Source organism: Pholis gunnellus (genome assembly GCF_910591455.1).
Source record: "Pholis gunnellus genome assembly, chromosome: 3".
Classification (NCBI taxonomy): domain Eukaryota; kingdom Metazoa; phylum Chordata; class Actinopteri; order Perciformes; family Pholidae; genus Pholis; species Pholis gunnellus.
Genome location: NC_136529.1, coordinates 1482366 through 1501368, shown reverse-complemented (window position 1 = coordinate 1501368; position 19003 = coordinate 1482366). Strand labels below are relative to the sequence as shown.

Sequence of the window (19003 nt, the reverse complement as noted above, 5' to 3'; positions counted from 1 at the left end):
CAACAGTGGCATTTTCTGAAACCATTCCAGTAAACAGGTGTTACAGGTTTTTTTATGGCACCACATTGGTGAGTTTACGATATGGATAAGAATGAAGCCCTGTTTTCATGATGGTTATTGTTACATGGTAGGGCTTTCTCTGTATTCTGTACCCCAGTGCATGCTAGTTATGAGGGGCTCACACACCCACACACACCATTTGCCATATATATATGGGACCAAATCTTGATAGAATACAATAAGATCTGGTTAGAATAGGACCAGAAGTGGGTATAAATGGACCAGATCTGGGTGGAATAAGACCTGATCAGGGTGGAACAATGGGACAAGACCAATGATGTGATAATAATGAATTATCTTCAATGATGCACTGTATGTGTTTTGTTTTTAAAACTTTGAGGAAAAAATACAGTATGATCAAAACCAGCATACACAACAATGTAGGCTTTCATGGTCACCGAAATGTCTAAAGAGGCGTTATGGGAGGGATCATATTCAGGCAATTCCTAAGGCATTTTTTACTCATTCAGAACGTATTGATAACAACAAATCTGTTGAGTTTGTTTTCTTTGCAATTTGCGTAATGTTTACCCACATTTTTGGGTGAAATGCCTGGACTATTACAAAAGCACACTTGCTGTTGCCATCAGACAATACAGGTGTCAAGGACGGAAATCTTAAGGATCAGAACTGCATCTAAGTAGTTATTCATACCACAACCATGTCACACATGGATACAAAATGAAAAAATCTTTCTGTAAAACTTTGGTTGTAAATATTTTGCAAATATGCTCACATTAAATGTCCTAGTGAAGTTTCTACTCTCATCATCTAAAATTCTGTCTAAACTTTACCTTATTGAGAAGGTGTTGATAATGATAATGGGCATTGAATAGACAGTGAAATCGATAGACCTAATAGATAAACCTAATGATATAATTTATTCTCTATTCATGTATGGTGTAATTATGAATACTATTTAATGCAATGTATTGAAGGCCCTGCAGTTCTTTAAAAGTAGCCTACAAAATGTTTGTAAACACAAGCCTAGTTGCGGAGTAGCCTATTAACATAGTAGTTGTATTAATTTGCTCATGATTATTTAGTAAGCTGGTAAATTTACAATTTAATCTATTTGATATTGACCAGGGGAAAATGGCTCAGCTTTCATCCATTTTTGTGATTGCTGGCCAATCAATAAAAGAAACCTGTGGCTGAGTGGAGAGCAGGACCGTCTTTCAATCAGAGGGTTGACGGTTTATTTATGACGCTTAACCCCAAAATTGCTCCCGTAGTACGGTATGATCTACAGCAAGTTGCTTTGGATAAAAGTGTCAGCTAAAATGACTGTAATGTAAAGTGGATTGACAGCAAAGTGTCAAAATCACAATTAATCTTGTTTGGGCCTTTGCAAATTCACGCATTTCATGCATTTCTGTGACCATCATACACTGCATGCACGAGTTAAATGGTGTTTCCTGGTACTGGCAGGACTCTGGGTGACAGGATCACGCATTTCTGTGACCATCACACACTACAGCGCCTTGAAATGGTCCAAAAACGTCCGACTTCCTGCTCGGGGCCTAATTACATATAAAAATAGATCAGAAAAACAATGTGGAACTGATTTTATGAATGATTAATACAAACTTTTTTTTACAGGAGATCATATAAGATTTGCGATATAGTTACTCAGAAACTACTTTTTACTCTTTACATTGTGTGTACAAAATGTAAAATAAGTGAAACCAACATGCACCAGCATGTAGTGTACATTGTTGCTGTATTAATGTGAAGTAATATTAATTATTTAACTGTTGTTCTCTCTCTTCTGTTTTTGTCCATAACATAGAATTTACCAGAATAATACTTTTACAAATATGTCTCTACATTCAGCTCCACAACTGTTTTTAAATTAACATGGAAAACTGATGGTGAAATGTTCACCCTTTTAGAATAACAACAGCAATATATGAAAGTAAGAAAGAGAGGACTATAACATTTCCAGTGTCACAATACAGTCATTAATGCCCTTATACCCAAACAAATTATATAGTGACAGATTAGGATGAAGTAGTCCTGCATCACTAAAGAAACTTAAAAACAAACACCAGAGTTAATTCTGTACAATAGTAAAAAGTTAGCTTTTTTAGCCTATATGTGCTTACAGAAATTCACAAGCATCCAAAACGATGTCCATTTTAGTTACTGCACACATAGTTTCTGCAGTGACAAACAAAAACACAACATTAATATTGGTTCATAAAACCTACTAGAGCCAAAAACACTGGCTTACATTTTCTGCAACACCTTCCTTCTAAGAGGAAGTTAGTGTCTTAAACATCATGGGAAGAAATTTTTTTTCTTTTTTTTTCTCAGACAAGCCACACAAATGATTCTAGTTCCTTAACTACAGCTCTGATTGGCTTTTTTGTTTCCACCCATTTGGTGATGGATGCCTCATATGCCCATGCCAATCTCTTCAATCTTCCAGCCACTGGAGTTCTTTCCAAATTTGTAAACGAGCCTACGGCCATCAACTCGCTCCAAGATCTCCCTCTTATAGTAATACCTGAGGGAGGAGGGGATTTAGTTAGTACAGGTTTAAGACACAAAGTATGCAGTTCCCTTCATCATCTGATGAACTTCATTAATTCAAAGCACTTGTTAGTAAATGTTTTTGTCTCTTTCACAATATTCTTCCATTAGTGGCCAGACCAGGCTTAAAGGGGTAAAGGTCAATCGACCAATCAAAGAAATTATTACTGAGACTTTCCTAGTGTCTGTGGCTTTGGAGGAGCTTTGTCAACTGAAGTTAAATACTTCAAAGTTAGAACAAGAAGCTTGTATTACAAACTAGGGTGTGGTAAATCACTTGAAATTCTGCCTAACAAGATAAAGCTACACCGTCTTGGATGGTTGTCTATGTTGAAACATCTTATGCAAACAGAAAAAAAACACATCTTGACACAATTCTAGACTCTTGAACTTCTGAACCATGTACAGTAAAAACTTAATTTGAGATCCAGGCAGATCCAATGAAAAGCTGATGAAATAGCTGGAATTTCTACATCAAACTCTTTTAGCTGCTACATGAACTCACCTCATGGCACGGCTGAGTTTCTCGTATGTCATGCTGCTGTTCTTCTTCTTCTGGCCCCACATTTGAGCTACAGCCTCAGACTTGAGGAACTTAAAGACACCCTCACGACGGTCCTCCCACTTCATCAGGCCCTGGTTCCTCTCAGGGTGGATCAGAATGTCCCTTATGAATTCCCATAAGTGAGTTCCTCGGGGTGCTGCAGACAAACGGTGTGGCACAATTAGCTAAATGTGTGTTTGTATGTGCATGGATCTATATGAATAAGCAGGCAAATCAAATAGATATGACTGTTGCCTGGTTATGATGCAAAGTAGAATCTGTAAAACAGTTCAGCAGTGTTCATGTACAGAGGCCTTTTTGAACAGTGTTTTACATGATGAATGACATTACTGATTCTCCAAACATGGCCTTACCGTGTTTTTTTTTTTTGGGATTGTCATAAATGCTGCTGGTATGCTCTCTGCTGACCTTGGGAGGTCGCCCACGTGGTCGCTTTAGTCGAGACTCTCCTTTTTCTGTTTTGATGTGTACCTCTGTCAAGACAACAGTTAATTGTAAGACATTTACTTAATCTCACTGACATGGCTGAGACTGTGAAAAGAACCTTACAAACAATGATGCTTGCTACTCACTTGAAATAGCAGGATAGGAGAACTCCGGGTCTGATTCGCCACTGCCAGACTCCAGTGAGTCAAGGCTTGAGGAGTCAAACATGCCACCTGAGCCACCAACATGAGAGACATGTTTCAGATATACAGCATTAAGAAACTGAGAGGCAGAAGAGTTGAGCAATATGATGAGAATGAAATACTGACTGTTGGAGGAGGAGCTGTACTCGCTGTCAGACAGGTACTCAGTGTCTCCCAGAGGTGTCTTGGGTTCCATGGCAAGACTAGTGAAATTATAATCATCCCTGTAGTCAAACTCTCTCTTGTTGACAGCTCCTTCTGCTGTTGGTAGCGAGTTGCAACATTAGCCCTATGATTTCAACACAATATTTATTTATGCTAATATGTAACATTACTATAAAATATGTACCTTCGCCAAATTTAATGGTGCTGAGCAAAGGGAAGTTTAAGTTGTCCAGGAAGTTGTCAAGGAGCTGGCAGGTTTCATTCAGCTCTGGTCCTGACAGCTCTAACATGATGAGATGAAACATGATTGTGTTAGCTGTAACATATAACAGCAAAAGAAAATTCCAGCAAAGCATATGCATGGAACTACATTGCCTGTCTTTTGCCTGAACAGAGGCCAACCCTTGACTTACTAAAATCTTTGTATTGCAATTGCTGTCCAGCAATCAAATAACAAATTTAACCATATATATTCATATATGGTTCAATTTCAGCTCAGAATTTCTACAAACCATTCCCCATTACAGATGCAGTTTTACCAAATTTGGTCTTGTGTTCCTCCAGACTCTGGTGGAGGTGTAGGCCAAGCTGTGTGCCAAAGACCACGATGATTTCTTCTAGGTTCATTTGGCAGAGAGCAGGGCCATCCATGGCGCAGTAGGCCAAACTCAGGGTGCTTGCATCAAACTTGGTGCTCTCTACGTGGTCGCTGATCCACTCCAGAACGTTGTCTGCTGTCCAGCAGTAAGGGTTAATATGCCTGTACCACTGACCTGCAAAGAGAGAGACATGAAATACTTGATAGTAACTATGGGATGTGTGTATGGAATGATCTCTCTTTGCACTAGTTGCACTGACCATCATTGAGCATTTCTATCTATATATGGCAGTGAGACAATTAAGTTCAATTGTCTCTTGTAAACTACAAAAATGTAAAAAAAATTGCTTGTTTAATGTACTGCAACATGTGTCCCCTGCCCAGCCATCAGTGATGTGGACTGATACCAGTCTGCATCATCACCGGGTCTGGATTTGTGTCTCTAAGGTCAGACAAATAAAGTCTTCGCTGTTTCAACTATGAGGTGGCAGCATTCTCCTGTTTGACGGTTATGCTGAGTTAAACATTGGCCTGGTAAATGATTGAGCCAACAGTGTCTAAATGAGGTCAAAGCAAAGTTCAGTGAGCTAAAAGTCCCACCGGCTGAAGTTTGAAAATAAAGGATCATGTTTACGTAGAGATTAGTCTTTAGTTGAAACTGCCCACGAAACTCAGACTGAACTATAATGGCTAACAAAGGTTTCACAGCCAAGAAAGACACTACACAATTTCAAATCTTTGGTCTGACACAGATCACACAATTGAATCTTATAGCAATGACAAGACAGAAATTAGGTTCACAAAAACAGTTGGTGTCCCCCTTACCAATGTTGTATGCTGAATTGCTGATCTGCAGGGTGTTGATGCTGGGCAGCACACTGGGCTGCTGCTGCCGGACATCAGGGATACCAGTCTGATACATGGTAAGGTTGGCATGAGTCAAGATGCTGCTGAGGCACGGCGATGACATGGAGACACTAAGAAACATAGAAGTTACTTGTTTACATGCCAAGAGCTGCTTTCAATTCAAAGAGAAGTTATATATAATGAACACATTTGTTTGTTGTCATCTAGTTTTGTAACGATCAAATTCTGTAACATTAGGACCACTGTAACATTTCCAATAAATAGTTAACTAATGTATTTTACCTGATTACAGCACGAGCCACAATATGATGCAAAGGAATTTTGCTCTTAAGACAATCCGCAGTTCTTGTATTTTATAATTTCCACTGTTCAAGTATCAGTGCTCTCCTCTGCATGTTCTCTTTGTAACCTTTGTCTCTGAGGCAGAGATGCACCTGTTGCTGTATAAACTACCTGTGGAGCTTTATACTCCTGTAAAGGAGTGGGGGATGGACGCAGGTGAGTTCAGGGGAATTCCACCTGCAACTAGCCACACCTCCAACCCTCCTTCTCCTCCCTGTTCCTGAGAACTTGATCAACAAAACAAACCTGCTCTGCTATTCTCTCAAAGTTTTTTCTCTCTCTTTCTCATCATCAGTTGGGGTTATATTATATTAATAGACTGGCTTAGCTTTTATAGGTTACTTTGCGTTATTACATACGTTTGAAATGCATTACAGGATTTTAAAAATGAGTTTTAAAATGACTTGTGTGGAAGGTCACAATTTATATATTTGTATACAGCACCTGCTCATCTTTAGGGTTATGGAATGTTTATCCACACTTACATGCTCAGATAAACCCTGAGGGGAGACTAAATTGAGAAAAACACAGACACAAAACTCAGGGCAAAGGTGAACAAGTGGAATGTTGATAATAATTGTATCCTTACAGTGAGAAAGACAGTACACACCCTTTAGGAGGGCTGTTCAGGTATCATGTTGCACAGAGAGGGCTTCAGGTTTCTGTACTGCAGTAAATCTCTGAAACTTGTGGCTCACTACTGGTCCCTAGTGGTTACTGATCAGCTGCCTAACACACCTACTACACATTCTACTGCTACCATACATAAACAATGTTCTGATAAAATATGGGTAAAATCAATCAGCTGGTACACTTCCTGACCAAACGTATGTGGACAATCGAATATTGCAGCCGCTTAATCTCTGAGATGGCCACAGGATTTTGGAATCTGGCTGCAGGGATTTGCTTCCATTAAGCCACCAAAGCATAAATCCAACAATAATGTGATGTTGGGTGATATGATCTGGCTACACTCTAGTTAATCGCCAAGGTGTTGGAATGGGGTTGAGGTCAGGGCTCTCAGATTTCCTTACAGTGATTGCTCTTACTTGGCTTTTCAACAATTGTAGCATGTTTGAGACCATAACTACATTACAATTACACAGACTAGACACAGTGCATTAATAAATACACTATAACATTTTCGCTTCATTTTCTACTTCTTTTGCAATTGTTGGTTTCAGTTTGTGTTAATACAAAAATCCACTTGCAGTATATTGAAAAAATGAATAGTTACTCAGTCAGTGTTATTTTAGTGTCAAAAACAGTAAATGTTGCGTGATTTAAGTACTGATTTCGATTTTTCGTTAATGGTGGATTCAAATTCTGAGAATTGATTGTCGGCTCAGCTATCCAGAGCCAAAAATAGTGACAATGATAATATCATCATCTCTACAAAGAACATCACAAACATAAAAAGAGTCACAGAGTACAGGTATCTTGGTTGAGGTGAGCATTTCAAGGAAAATTATTGGTTTCTTTGATGGTATTAAAGCATATTTTTCTCTGCATTGTAGAAGCCAACGTATCAGTCTGGGATTATGGGTGCATTTTATACATGCATGTTTTAGTGGCGGAGGACCTATTGTTCTTTTGATGATGTTATTAGGGCCCGAGCACCAACGAAGTCGGAGCGGAGGACCTATTGGTACAGCTGCAGTAAAAACAGATCATCACAATTAAGAGTACACAAGCTCCTCTTGCCACAAGTAGTGTAGTGTGGTATACACGTTTACAACTTATAGACAAAAAAATCAGGCTTCATTACTAAGGCACTCGTTGCTTCAAGTAAGGTTTTGGAATTTTACAATTTGTTGCAATTTACAGCTGTACTACAGCACTTATGGCTGTGTAAGTGTAATTATGTCTAGAGTTGAAGGGGAAAAGGCATGGGGTACAGCTGACAAATGCTTAAGCTGTTAAGTGTTTTGGAAAAACAAAACAAATTGTATTACTGAAATTCTATGAATAAATTAATCAAATAATTGTCAAATTTACAAGTGGATGTAAATCTTATCTTTTTGACACCGATTATTTTCAAAAGCAGCAGCAGCGTATAGAAAAGTATCCCTAATTACAGTTAATGTGCTGCTTTTTGTGTTTTATAATAAGATGACATCGAGATGATACATTTATTAAAACACAGTTTTCACAATTGTTGCATACCTTTTTCATATAATCCCATTCAGTATTGGCTTTTGGAATTTGTTTCAACCAGTAGTGACCGGCAAACCTTCAAATGTTTTCCCCGAAATTTCACAACATCACTCACACCCTGTTTTTACAGCATGTGAGAGGAAAAGCTTAGCGTAGAATGCAGCCCCTCAGGTTTTTGCTTTCTGACGAGGCACCAGCTTTCAATGGCCTGGGGACTAACAGGCAAAATATTTCATCACTGGCTGTCTTTTTTCACTGCCTTTCTTTACTGTTCTACACCTGGCCTGTTGCTGAATGGAGGGGCTTTCCACATATAATGTTTGTGTGCCTTTAAAAAGACTAGGTGTGAAGCTATAGAGAGTTGTAACTGAGGTCTATAAACCATTATGAAGTTTTGGTGGTGAGAAAACTAGAAATTAAATTCAGATATTAAAACCCAACTGCGTCTTTGGTTGGTACATTTTAAGCATTATCTATAGCCTATAGTACAAAACAAAGCAAAAAAGCAACAACAATCAAGAAGAGAAATATCAAGGAAAAAGTATTTCAAAGAATAACCCTCATGAAACTCTTATATATGGCCACATATATTTTATTATACTATATATGTTGACGTAAGTATACTTTGATTTTTTTGTCTTCTGAGCTCACTGTTTTTTTTTTGCAACATAAGTCAAGAAACTATGGAAGCCCATATCCACCAGAATCAGAACAAAAAAATCCATATGTATATATTATTTTTTTCAATTTATAAAAAAAAGAGAAATGATAAGATACTTTAACACAATAGTCATAGAAGCAGCTCTTTGGCATAGGTTACCCTACATTTGACATAGAAATGGATTGTGAGTACATTGAAGACTACTTTAAATGTTGCTTTACAACAGATGAAATACTTAAATTGCTTGCTGTTTCACATGGGATTGTACAAAACAAAACGCACCCTTGAAAGGATTTTCAGCAAGAAGCAGCTCTGGCGGAGAAAGAATAAAACCGATGTTGCTGAGGTGGCAACCTTCATTGAACAGCAACTGGAATCATCTGGTCAGTGTCATGGTTACAGATGGATGCAGCAAAAGTGTTGGTGCATTATTTTATTTATTAGGGCCCGAGCACCGACAACATCGGGCGGCAAGGTCCCTATTGAAACTGTAGGAATTATTATTAGGGCCCGAGCAACCGACAGCGTCGGGCCGCGAAGGCCCTATTGAAATTTTAATATACATAATACATCGGGCACATATTTGGGGTGCTTGCCATACTCGAAAACTCACCAAAGTTTGCACACTTGTCAGGCCTAGTGAAAATAGCCATCTGATATTGGTTGCATATGTGTGTAAAGAAATGGCTCTCTAGCGCCCCCTAGAAGTTGGACCGGCAAAGCCCCTTGGCCAGTATATCCAATTTACTTGAAATTCGACACACATATCCACCTCCGCTAGCTCTACAAAAAAGCCTCTCAGACCCATGAACTCCATCTAACGAAATTTTCCGCCATTTTGAATTTTGTGAAAAGCCATTTTTCCAAACTCCTCCTACACGCTTGGTTCGATTGATACAAGACTTGCAGTGGATCATTATTGGATCTCTCATCAAAACCTTTTGATATCTCTTTGTATTGAAAGGATATGGACCAATAAACTTCTTAGGGGCGTGGCTTATATATCAATAGACATAACTTCTCAACCATTTGTCCTAAAATCACCAAATTTACAGCATATGTGCACATCTCATCCTGCAACATACCCTGATATTTACTTTGCATTCAACCACTAGGGGGCGCTACAGTAAACCTGCGATTTTTTGCTTTTTTGTCACTTTTTGCATTTTTCAGCCTTTGCACTGTAACAAACTCCTCCTACAGAATTTATGCGATCAACTTCAAATTTGGTCAGGATGCTCTTAAGACCTTTGTGATGTAAAGTTATCAAATTCATGAATTTTCATTGAAGAACCTTGATGTGGCGGGGCAGCCATTTTGCCTTATTCGGCATGAAAAATAAAGTTGTTATAACTCCAAGGTACATTATCCAATCTGCACAAAACTAATTATGCATGATGCTAGTTGAAGCTTGAGCACATTTGACGGTCTAAAAGTATTAATTTATTAAGTCAAGCATCAGAACATATAATGCATAGATCTATGGTTTCACAGAACACCATCAAAGATTAAGTATCCCTGGCGTCAGACACAAAGTCAGGGCTCAGAATACGTATCTCTCGTCTCGGTGGTTGTGAGCACTGTTCTAACATTTCCCTGTTTCTTTATCCTTTCCGATGAGGATTTGACCTTATCCTGCCCAGGGACGCATCATCTTCGCACACACACGCCAGGGTAGAGGCCCCTGTGTGTGTGGGAGTCTTCCTGCTGTGGGAGTTCTGCCTGCTGAGGGAATTCTCAAGGTGTCGGTCCTGCGTCCATTTGTTGCTACACAATATCCAACGGACTTATCCGTTTCATAACACAACTAGTTATAAGTTTAAGCTAAACCACCTGTGAGTCAGAGCTTCTTCTTTGTACGGGGAGCGCAAAAGTGCCTCGCCCGGAGTGCTTGAAACCTTTGCTCAATGACCACGCAACACTATTGCAATTGAGCACATACATAATTCTTATAAGTTCAATGCCTCTATATATTTTTAGCATATTTCTACAATATCAAACACGACCTTTCATTATTAAAGACTACTTTATTACTCTGTCGTATTTTGTTTTGCTAAGCCAGTGTTTTTCAACCTTTTCTGAGCCACGACACACTTTTTATATTAAAAAGATCCCGCGGCACACCAACAACCAAAAACGTTACAAAATGACACCTTTTAGCATAATACAGCATATATGCCATGGTGTCAAACTCAATCTCAGAGAGGGCCAAAACTAACAATTGGGACAATATTGAGGGCCAAATAGAGTCACCATTTAATAAACAGGATAGAAGGGATATTGGACAAAGTGCAAAAAGAACACATGTTTAGGTAGCTACATTATTTTATGCATATGTGCCAGAGCCAGATGTTTGGCATATTTTCTTGGCTGCCAGTTCATTAATATCTGGGGTTAGGTTCTGTGGAAACCCTCAATGTGGAGTGAAGGTGGGCATCAGTGATGACTCCTGTGTGGGTTTTTGTTCATCTTCATCACATGTTTGATTAGACTCCAGGCCTGAAGACATCTGCAGGCCAATTTGTAATCATAGTCATAGCGCCACCTACTGGTAACAGTAAGTTAAAGTCTTTATACTTTGCCTTCTTTCTCTTACTAGGTAAACCAAATCAACATCAAACTACTTCCACACAAATGTAAGAAGTTCATAATGCCAGTTAATGAAGCTTTTGATGTTTCGTCAAACGCCGTTGCCGCGGCGACGCAGTCTTCGCCGTGAAAAACGAAGGTCATTTTGAGAGGCTAAAAAAGCTTGAAACATAAGCAAACTCGGCACGCAGATTACAAGCCCAAAATGTAGTTATATAATATGCTTTAATTGCTTCAGAGGGGCAAATCGGCTCAATAGCGCCCCCTACAGAATCTTCGACGAAGCAGCCCTCGCAGTACGTTTCACATAGACTTATACAATTTAGTGGGCACATGTATCACATGTGGACTTAAAAGAAAGTCTCTTGGGACCATGCTTTATACCCAACCGGAAGTCAGACATTTTGAATTTGTTATGAATTTCTAGTGTCGTTTTTGTCATTTCCTGGCGCTGCACTTTAACGAACTCCTCCTAGGGAAATAATCAGATCAACTTCAAAATTGGTCAGTACAATCTAAAGACCTTTGTGATGAAAAGTTAGTCAAAGCTTGTTGTTTCGTGAAAAGCTGTTGCCGTGACGACGCATTCTTCGCCATGAAAAATTAAGGTGTTTTTTAGGGGCTAAAAATGCTGAAAACATAACAAAACTTGTCAAACACATTTACAATCCTGAATGTAGTGATCTGATGTGATTTGAATGCTTCAGAGTGGCAAGTCGGCTCGATAGCGCCCCCTACAATATTTCGACGATGCAGCCCTCGCAGTACGTAACACCTAGATGTATAAAAATTGGGAAGCAGGTGTATCACATATAGACTTAAAAAAAGGTCTTAGGGCTCTAAGCTCTAAACCCCACCAGAAGTCAGCCATTTTGAATTTGTATGAATTTCTAGTGTCGTTTATTTCCAGGTGCTGTACTACGAACTCCTCCTAGGGAATTAATCAGATCAGCTTAGAATTTGGTCAGAACAATCTAAAGACCTTAACGATTAAGTTACTAAAAGCTTGAGGTTTCATTGAACAACACGGACTTGGTGTGGCAGCCATTTTACATGGTTCGCCATCATCCATCAAGCTGTTGTAACTCGACTGTACTTTGTCAAAACTGTCCCAAACTTGACATGCTTGATGACTGTCATGGCTTTAGGACTTCTGCATTTCAATATTAACTCATAGTCATAGCGCCCCCTACTGATAAGCACGGACGTAAGCAGGATTCTATAAATACAGCAGTCCAAACTGAACTTATTAAAATGGTTTGTGGGCACACTACCAGAAAATAATGACTGCTCTGAACTAAATATGTGCATAGTAAGATGTTTGCAGAGCAGAAATTAGATAAAAGTGGTTGTCAAGCCACTGTCGGTGGGCATTAGTATAAATGATCTGTCCAGAGCTTCTACATGAGAATCAGGTTAAATGTTACAATGAATGCTTCACACTACAGTCGTAAATTGCAGAAGAGCTTAAAATGGAAACAGTGGTAAATTAAAGTGTTCAAGTAAAAGCAAATTATTCTACGGTTTTGTTAACTTTCATGTAAGTCCAAATCCAATCAGCAGGACATAGCAGGGAGTTGAACCCCATCCCAGTAAACTGACAGTCTGTTATGTTACAAACACTGAAGCGCATTCACACAGATTCATTTTCTTTATGATCTTAACAGGGTTACATTTATGATTGTATCGGAGGTACACTCAAAACATTTGAGGCTTAAGACCTGTCAACACGGTTGTTATGCTGCTGGTCGACGCAGCAAATATCATCTAACTCGTGCACGCAGTGTTTGATGGTCACAGAAATGCACGGCCGCGTCAACCAGAGTCCTGCCAGTACCCTCGACGTGCTTGAACGTGCAAGGGCCTGACCAATGCTGCTCGCAGCTTTAATTAGGGCCCGAGCACTGACACAGTCAGAGCGGAGGACCTATTGTTTTTCTAATGTTTATTATTATTAGGGCCCGAACACTGACGTAGTCAGAGCGGAGGACCTATTGTTTTTCTAATGTTTATTATTATTAGGGCCCGAACACTGACGTAGTCAGAGCGGAGGACCTATTGTTTTTCTAATGTACCTCGAGAACCCTGGCAAGTTTCCATTCATTGCGAGAGATCTCCTGTTCCTTTACAATCACAATATCGCCAACCTGCATGTTTCGTCTTGGAGAATGCCATTGTTGCCTTAGAGTGATGTTGGCAAGATATTTCCTTCTCCATCTGTTCCAAAATTGTTCGGACAGATATTGTACTCGTCTCTACCGCTTTTTAGCATACAAGTCTTCCTTCACAAATTGACCCGGTGGGGGCAGTGGAACAGAGAATTTCATGGTGAGGAGATGGTTGGGTGTTAGTGGCTCCAGACTTGTGGGATCGCTGATACTGTCAACAGTAAGTGGGCGGTTATTCACGATGGACATTGCTTCGTAGAAAAATTTTCTGAATTAAGGAAGCATCGTCAAGTCTTCCAGCACTGTGTGTAAGGACGGAGCCTAGTACATTCCTCAATGTCCTGATCTGTTGCTCCCATATGCCTCCAACGTGACTTGATTCTGGTACATTCATGCGAAAGTCACACTGCTTACCTGCCAGATATGCAGCCACTCTTTCATTGTTCACTTCCTTTAGGGCTCTTTCCATTTCATGTTTTGCTCCAACAAAGTTGGATCCCTGATCAGATCGGATATGTCTGACAGCTCCACGGATGGCAATGAAACACTGTAGCGCATTTATGAATGCGTCAGTAGTCATGACTTCTAGCATCTCTATGTGGACTGCTCTGGAGCATAGACACGCGAAAAGGAGACCATACCGTTTATGTTCCTTGCGACCTTGCTTAGTATGGAATGGACCAAAACAGTCCATCTGAATTTGAGTTGTGTGGCTCAGCTGTGTTTGTGTGATCAGTGTTTCTTATGTTTCTTCTTCTTTTTGTCCTCTAGGTAAATGGTGGTGAGGGATTAACACGGTCGCCAGGTAGATCTGCCATCCGTTGCTCCTCTGGTGGCCTGCAGGCTCTCCTACAGTGGACACACTGCCTTATGTACTGGGCTACTGCCTTGCTACCACCAATAATCCAGTAGCCATTGGTCCTTAGTTTATTTAGGGTCTGTCCTCTGCCTTGGTGTTGTGTTTTTCTATGATGGTGTGCAAGGATGAGGCGTGTAACACCGTCTCTGGGAAGGATTATTGGGTGTCTCAGATCAAGAGGTGCAGATGCTCTCCTCAGTCGTCCTCCCACTCAGTATATTATCTTGCATGAGTGGGTCAAGCTGGTAGAGTTGGTGGTTACAAGGCAGCTTTCCAGACTGCTGGCTGAGTACGTGAATTCAAGTGCTGAAAACGGAGGCTGTATGGCAAGTTGATTTTCAAGAGCGACTGTCATGGTTCTCAAAATGGACCACAGCGGTAAACATCATCACTCGGATTCAACGATTAGCCAAGAGAATTAGGAAGACGGAACCCCTAAGTGTTGAGGAAAGAAGGAGGGCTGCCCTTACTTCCCTGTGCACCCATTTTGAGCCACAGTCAGTGTACACTTATCCTTTTAACACAGTCGTCACCGTGAATTTTTAGATTTGTTTATGGCACAATCAAAGTCAAAGCCATTACTTGATACATTCATCCTTACGGACTCTAAGTCTTTTAGGTCAAAGGATTCCAATGTTTAACGTCTACCTGTAAGATATTCAACCTTTGAGGTATTCAACGTGACTATCAAACACTCACCCTTGATTTCCCGTCCTCCCTTTAATATATTTTTTTGAAACCCCCTGCAAGGTAATATTCCATACCACAATCTCCTTTACCCAGCAGTATTTTGAATCCCCTTACAGTGTTCTATGTTACGAAACTTTTTCTTTTTTGACCTAAGTTTTCACGAACAAGAACATTTCTATGAAATTAGGTCAACAAATATCCACAAATCCTGTTAAATGCTAACATGAATATTGACAAAAATATTCTATTTACTAATTCAGTGCACTTCTATATCCCAATTTGACTTTAAAAAAAACAAAAACAAACAAACAAACAAAACAATCCTTCAAAGTCAACTTTCCAAATTTCAGTATCTCACCGGATGTTTTAGAAGTCTATCTGGACTCAATCAGGTCATTTAGAATCCCAGTGAATATGATCAGGAGCCACGGATCGGTCCTCTCCAAAATTTGTCTGGAGGTATAGAGGCAGGAGGAAGCCTCCCGGATGATCAGTCCCCGTCCGCAACTGGTTCCTGACGATCTTTCAAGGGATCCTGTTTATGACGCCAAGTTTGTGGTGGAAAAAAAACTATTCAATAGTACAGAGTGAATAATAATAAGATACGTTTTGTTTTGTGTTCTAAGTGGTAAATGTTGAATTCATATTGATAATTATGATTTATTATGATATAGCAGTGAGAACAGCGTGGTTGCAATGATTAAATATGGTTATATTATAAATTCCAACAGTTCCAGAATGTTCATGCCATTTTCAAATTCAATGAAATACATTGAAGTCATTATGGCTTTTCTGTTTTTGTCTTATGTAAAACAGGACATGATAATGTGTAATAGTAGATATTTTTCTCCAAAAATGAAACTTTTTTACAAAGTATGGTGCTAGAACACTATTAATCATTTTCGTGCACTTTGTCCTGTGCATTTTGAAATGAGTAGCAGCAGTGGAGTCTGAGAAAGCAGCTTTACATGCTTCCCCAATGTGATCACATGCCAGCATGGAACAGTGTTTAGCAATAACTAATGCCATGGTGGCTTCAGCCTTTTTTGCAGTCAATATTTTTGCTAATTAATAGCTTGCTTTGGGTGGAACTATTATAAGGCTTTGCCTTTTGAATATGTTTTTGAGTTGTCATGTGTTTTTGTATATCACAAGGTTTGGCGTAGAAATCAGCCTTACAATATATGCAGTATGCCCGTGAATCATCCCCAATAGACGGCTTCAACCAGCCTTTGAATTCAGGGTTTGATTCCCACTCCTTTCTGTATTTTTGAGCATACAGTTTCAACTGAGACATGATGCTAGCTAGCTAGATGTTTAGCTGATGTCACAGAGAGGCACACAGACAGTGGACGAGCTGACCCAGATAGCAGTCGACTCCAGGGCGGATCTGCGGCGGATCTGCCTTAATCCGCCGCAGATCCGCCGTACTGTTGCACCCGGTTCGGCCATGCGCACCGGATACGCCCCGCCTACCGATCGCGCACCGTTAAACAGCAGTTCAAATACTGCAGGCAGCTAAGCAGCCACCATTAGGACCCACATAAGGGCGCAATAAAAGGGGGTGGGACGCTCACCTGGGGCATTTACTCCCGAACGCAGACAAACCTGAGTGAGCAGCTTATCAACCACGAGGCTAATGTCCAATGAAAAGACCCTAACCAACCATATCTCAATCCTATCTGACTTATGGCACTCAGAACGAAGCTCATTAGTTCCTCTGTAAATCTTTTATGACACCTCACAGATATAGTTTCATTCAGAAAAATATACAATATGATCAGATTTATTTTAAGGGATTAATATGTATGGTAGCAATGTTCATACAATGAAGTATACATCATTAAAATGAAATATATTTCATTAATACCTGTTTTATTTTCCTCTTTTGTTTTAAACATACAGGATATCGAAGGAGATCACATCCTGAGTGACCTGCAAAAATATAGCATGGGCATATATGTCATCAACAAGGAGGGTGAAGAAATCGGACATTATGATGACATTGGGATTTTCGTGGAAGGAGTAATCCTTCTCGACAACTGTGGATCTGTGCCCCGAGCTTGTGCAATGATGCTGGGAGTCATCTACGCTCTGAACTTGGCTTACCCCAAAGAGCTAAGATACTTCTATGAATTCATTCAGAAAGTGCTCTTTGGAATGAATGGTGAAAAGCTTTCCCCCCAAATCCTTGGACTAAAGAACAAGATATCTGCTGGACTGTAGTACTTCTTCAGCCGCTCTTGTGAACTGGTGCCATTAAAGTATTGTGGAAGACGAGAGTTTGAGTCGACATAATTAGAAAAGCACCAGTCAAACCTCAAACAGGAAATGATGTGGGACACTTATGAAAATATGATGTTTGCTAGAATGTTAATTTCATGTATTGATGTGAGGAAGGTTACAGTCTCTGGCTCCACACTGATCTAATGTTTGCATTTTCCATTTGTATCCTCAGAGGAGTACAATTTTCAGTGAACGTTTAAGTCACATGTTTCATGTTACATCTTGATTTTATTTGCCACTGCACTTGGTCTTGTTTTCATTGAAATACCACCTTTTGTTCTGAAGTGAAGCATTTGCGATTTTATTATTTTATATTTGTTTACATCCAGTTGTGGAAGAGACTGCTCCACAGATCTGATCTAATGTTTTCATTGCCACTATTTGTAGTGGAGGACGGAGTAGAGGGTTAATTGGGTTTGTGAATTACATGCTTCATGTACTACTTTCATTGGTATGTTTCTTTTTTTGTTTTGAATGGCAATGGTATGTTGTTTTTATGGTACACTGTTTTCAAGTGGATGGTACAAGTACATTTTGTTACAATATAATAAAGTAAGAGTTGCTTAAAAATATGTTGTTTGCTTTATTTGAATATATTGAAAGAAGACACTAATAATATTTGAATACATTAAACTTCATTTTAGTATGTAGAAATTAAAAGATTACAATAATTTGAATCTACACCAAAAAAAAAGGGTTAAGGTTACATGATCCATTTTAGTAAACAACATGGTTTTAGTTGGAATTTCTTAGGAAATTTGGGTTAATTCTACTCTAAACAGTTGGGCTGAAATTATAGATACAATTAAGCTAAACTTATTTCACTGAAAAAAATGATTCGGCCCCCTTGTAAATGTTACATTTCTTAATCTAGCTTATTTAATCGATTTTAATGTGTAATTGAATCCTACGTATCTTTTTTAATTAATCTCAAAATGTTCTGCGCTCGTTTAAAATGAGTTAATTCCATTCAGGTAAAAGTAATGAGAAAGAAATATGTACAATTTAATTTCCACACGTTTTCCTGTCTGCGCATGGGCAGACTGCTAGAAATTCAAATTCTGAAGGCGGGATTGTTTTCACTCTATTTCTATGAACTGTATTGAGAGGGACCCTTGATCATGGTTCTAACTTTATAACACAACAATGAATAACCCACAACTAACGCTATTTAACAGGGCAAAACACCACGACACAACAGTTTGTGACATAGAAACAATTTGTAACACTAATAATTGTACATTTATAAAATTTCACCGCCGAACTGCATGCTGGGTACAGCTCACTCGCCTGCTAGCACAACAGTCTGCTAACAGCTGGGAGAGGCTCATCACGTGCACAACGTTACATTAAAGAACAGAACAAATTGATGCAGGATGAACATAGACAGACCAGAGATGCACCGACAGAGTTTGACACATATGCAACGCTGATTACGTTTAATATGTGTGGCATTTGTAATAGATGTACGTTGGTATATAGAGGGTGATAAGACGCTGTAAAGGGAGGGACTTAGGACTCAGGGGAATGTAGGTGAAGGAAAGCGGAAGAGACGGAAGACACGCCACACGAACAGCTGTTCACCGCTCGTCACGATCCTGCAGACCAGAGATTCTCAACTGGTGGGTCGCCGCGGACCCGTTTTCAGTGGGTTGCGGGCCTTTGCCTTAAGCCGTGTTCACACCAAAAGCGTTTCACGCGTTTGACGCGGCGCGATTACATACAAAGTCTATGTACAGACGCGTTTGGGGCGTTTGGCGCGTTTGGCGCGTTTGGGGCGTCGCGTTTGGCGCGTTTGGGGCGTCGCGTTTGGCGCGTCAAAACGCCGA

The 19003-nt window shown here is 39.7% G+C and overlaps 1 protein-coding gene across 2 annotated transcripts; it reads right to left on the bottom strand.

Annotated features, from left to right (window-relative positions):
* Positions 1–1611: 1611 nt before the first annotated feature.
* Positions 1612–5845, bottom strand: elf3 (E74-like factor 3 (ets domain transcription factor, epithelial-specific); the record flags this gene model as incomplete). Of its 2 annotated transcripts, XM_079156460.1 has the most annotated exons (9): positions 1612–2572; positions 3104–3299; positions 3517–3636; positions 3736–3822; positions 3919–4053; positions 4142–4240; positions 4497–4730; positions 5381–5532; positions 5705–5845. In XM_079156460.1, the coding sequence occupies 8 exons, from the start codon at positions 5523–5525 to the stop codon at positions 2461–2463; spliced, it is 1128 nt and encodes a 375-aa protein (XP_079012586.1). In that variant the 3' UTR covers positions 1612–2460. The 2 variants fall into 2 exon arrangements, with proteins under 2 accessions (XP_079012586.1, XP_079012585.1); XM_079156459.1 differs by lacking the exon at positions 5705–5845 and having other exon boundaries at positions 5381–5543.
* Between the last annotated feature and the right edge of the window lie 13158 nt (positions 5846–19003).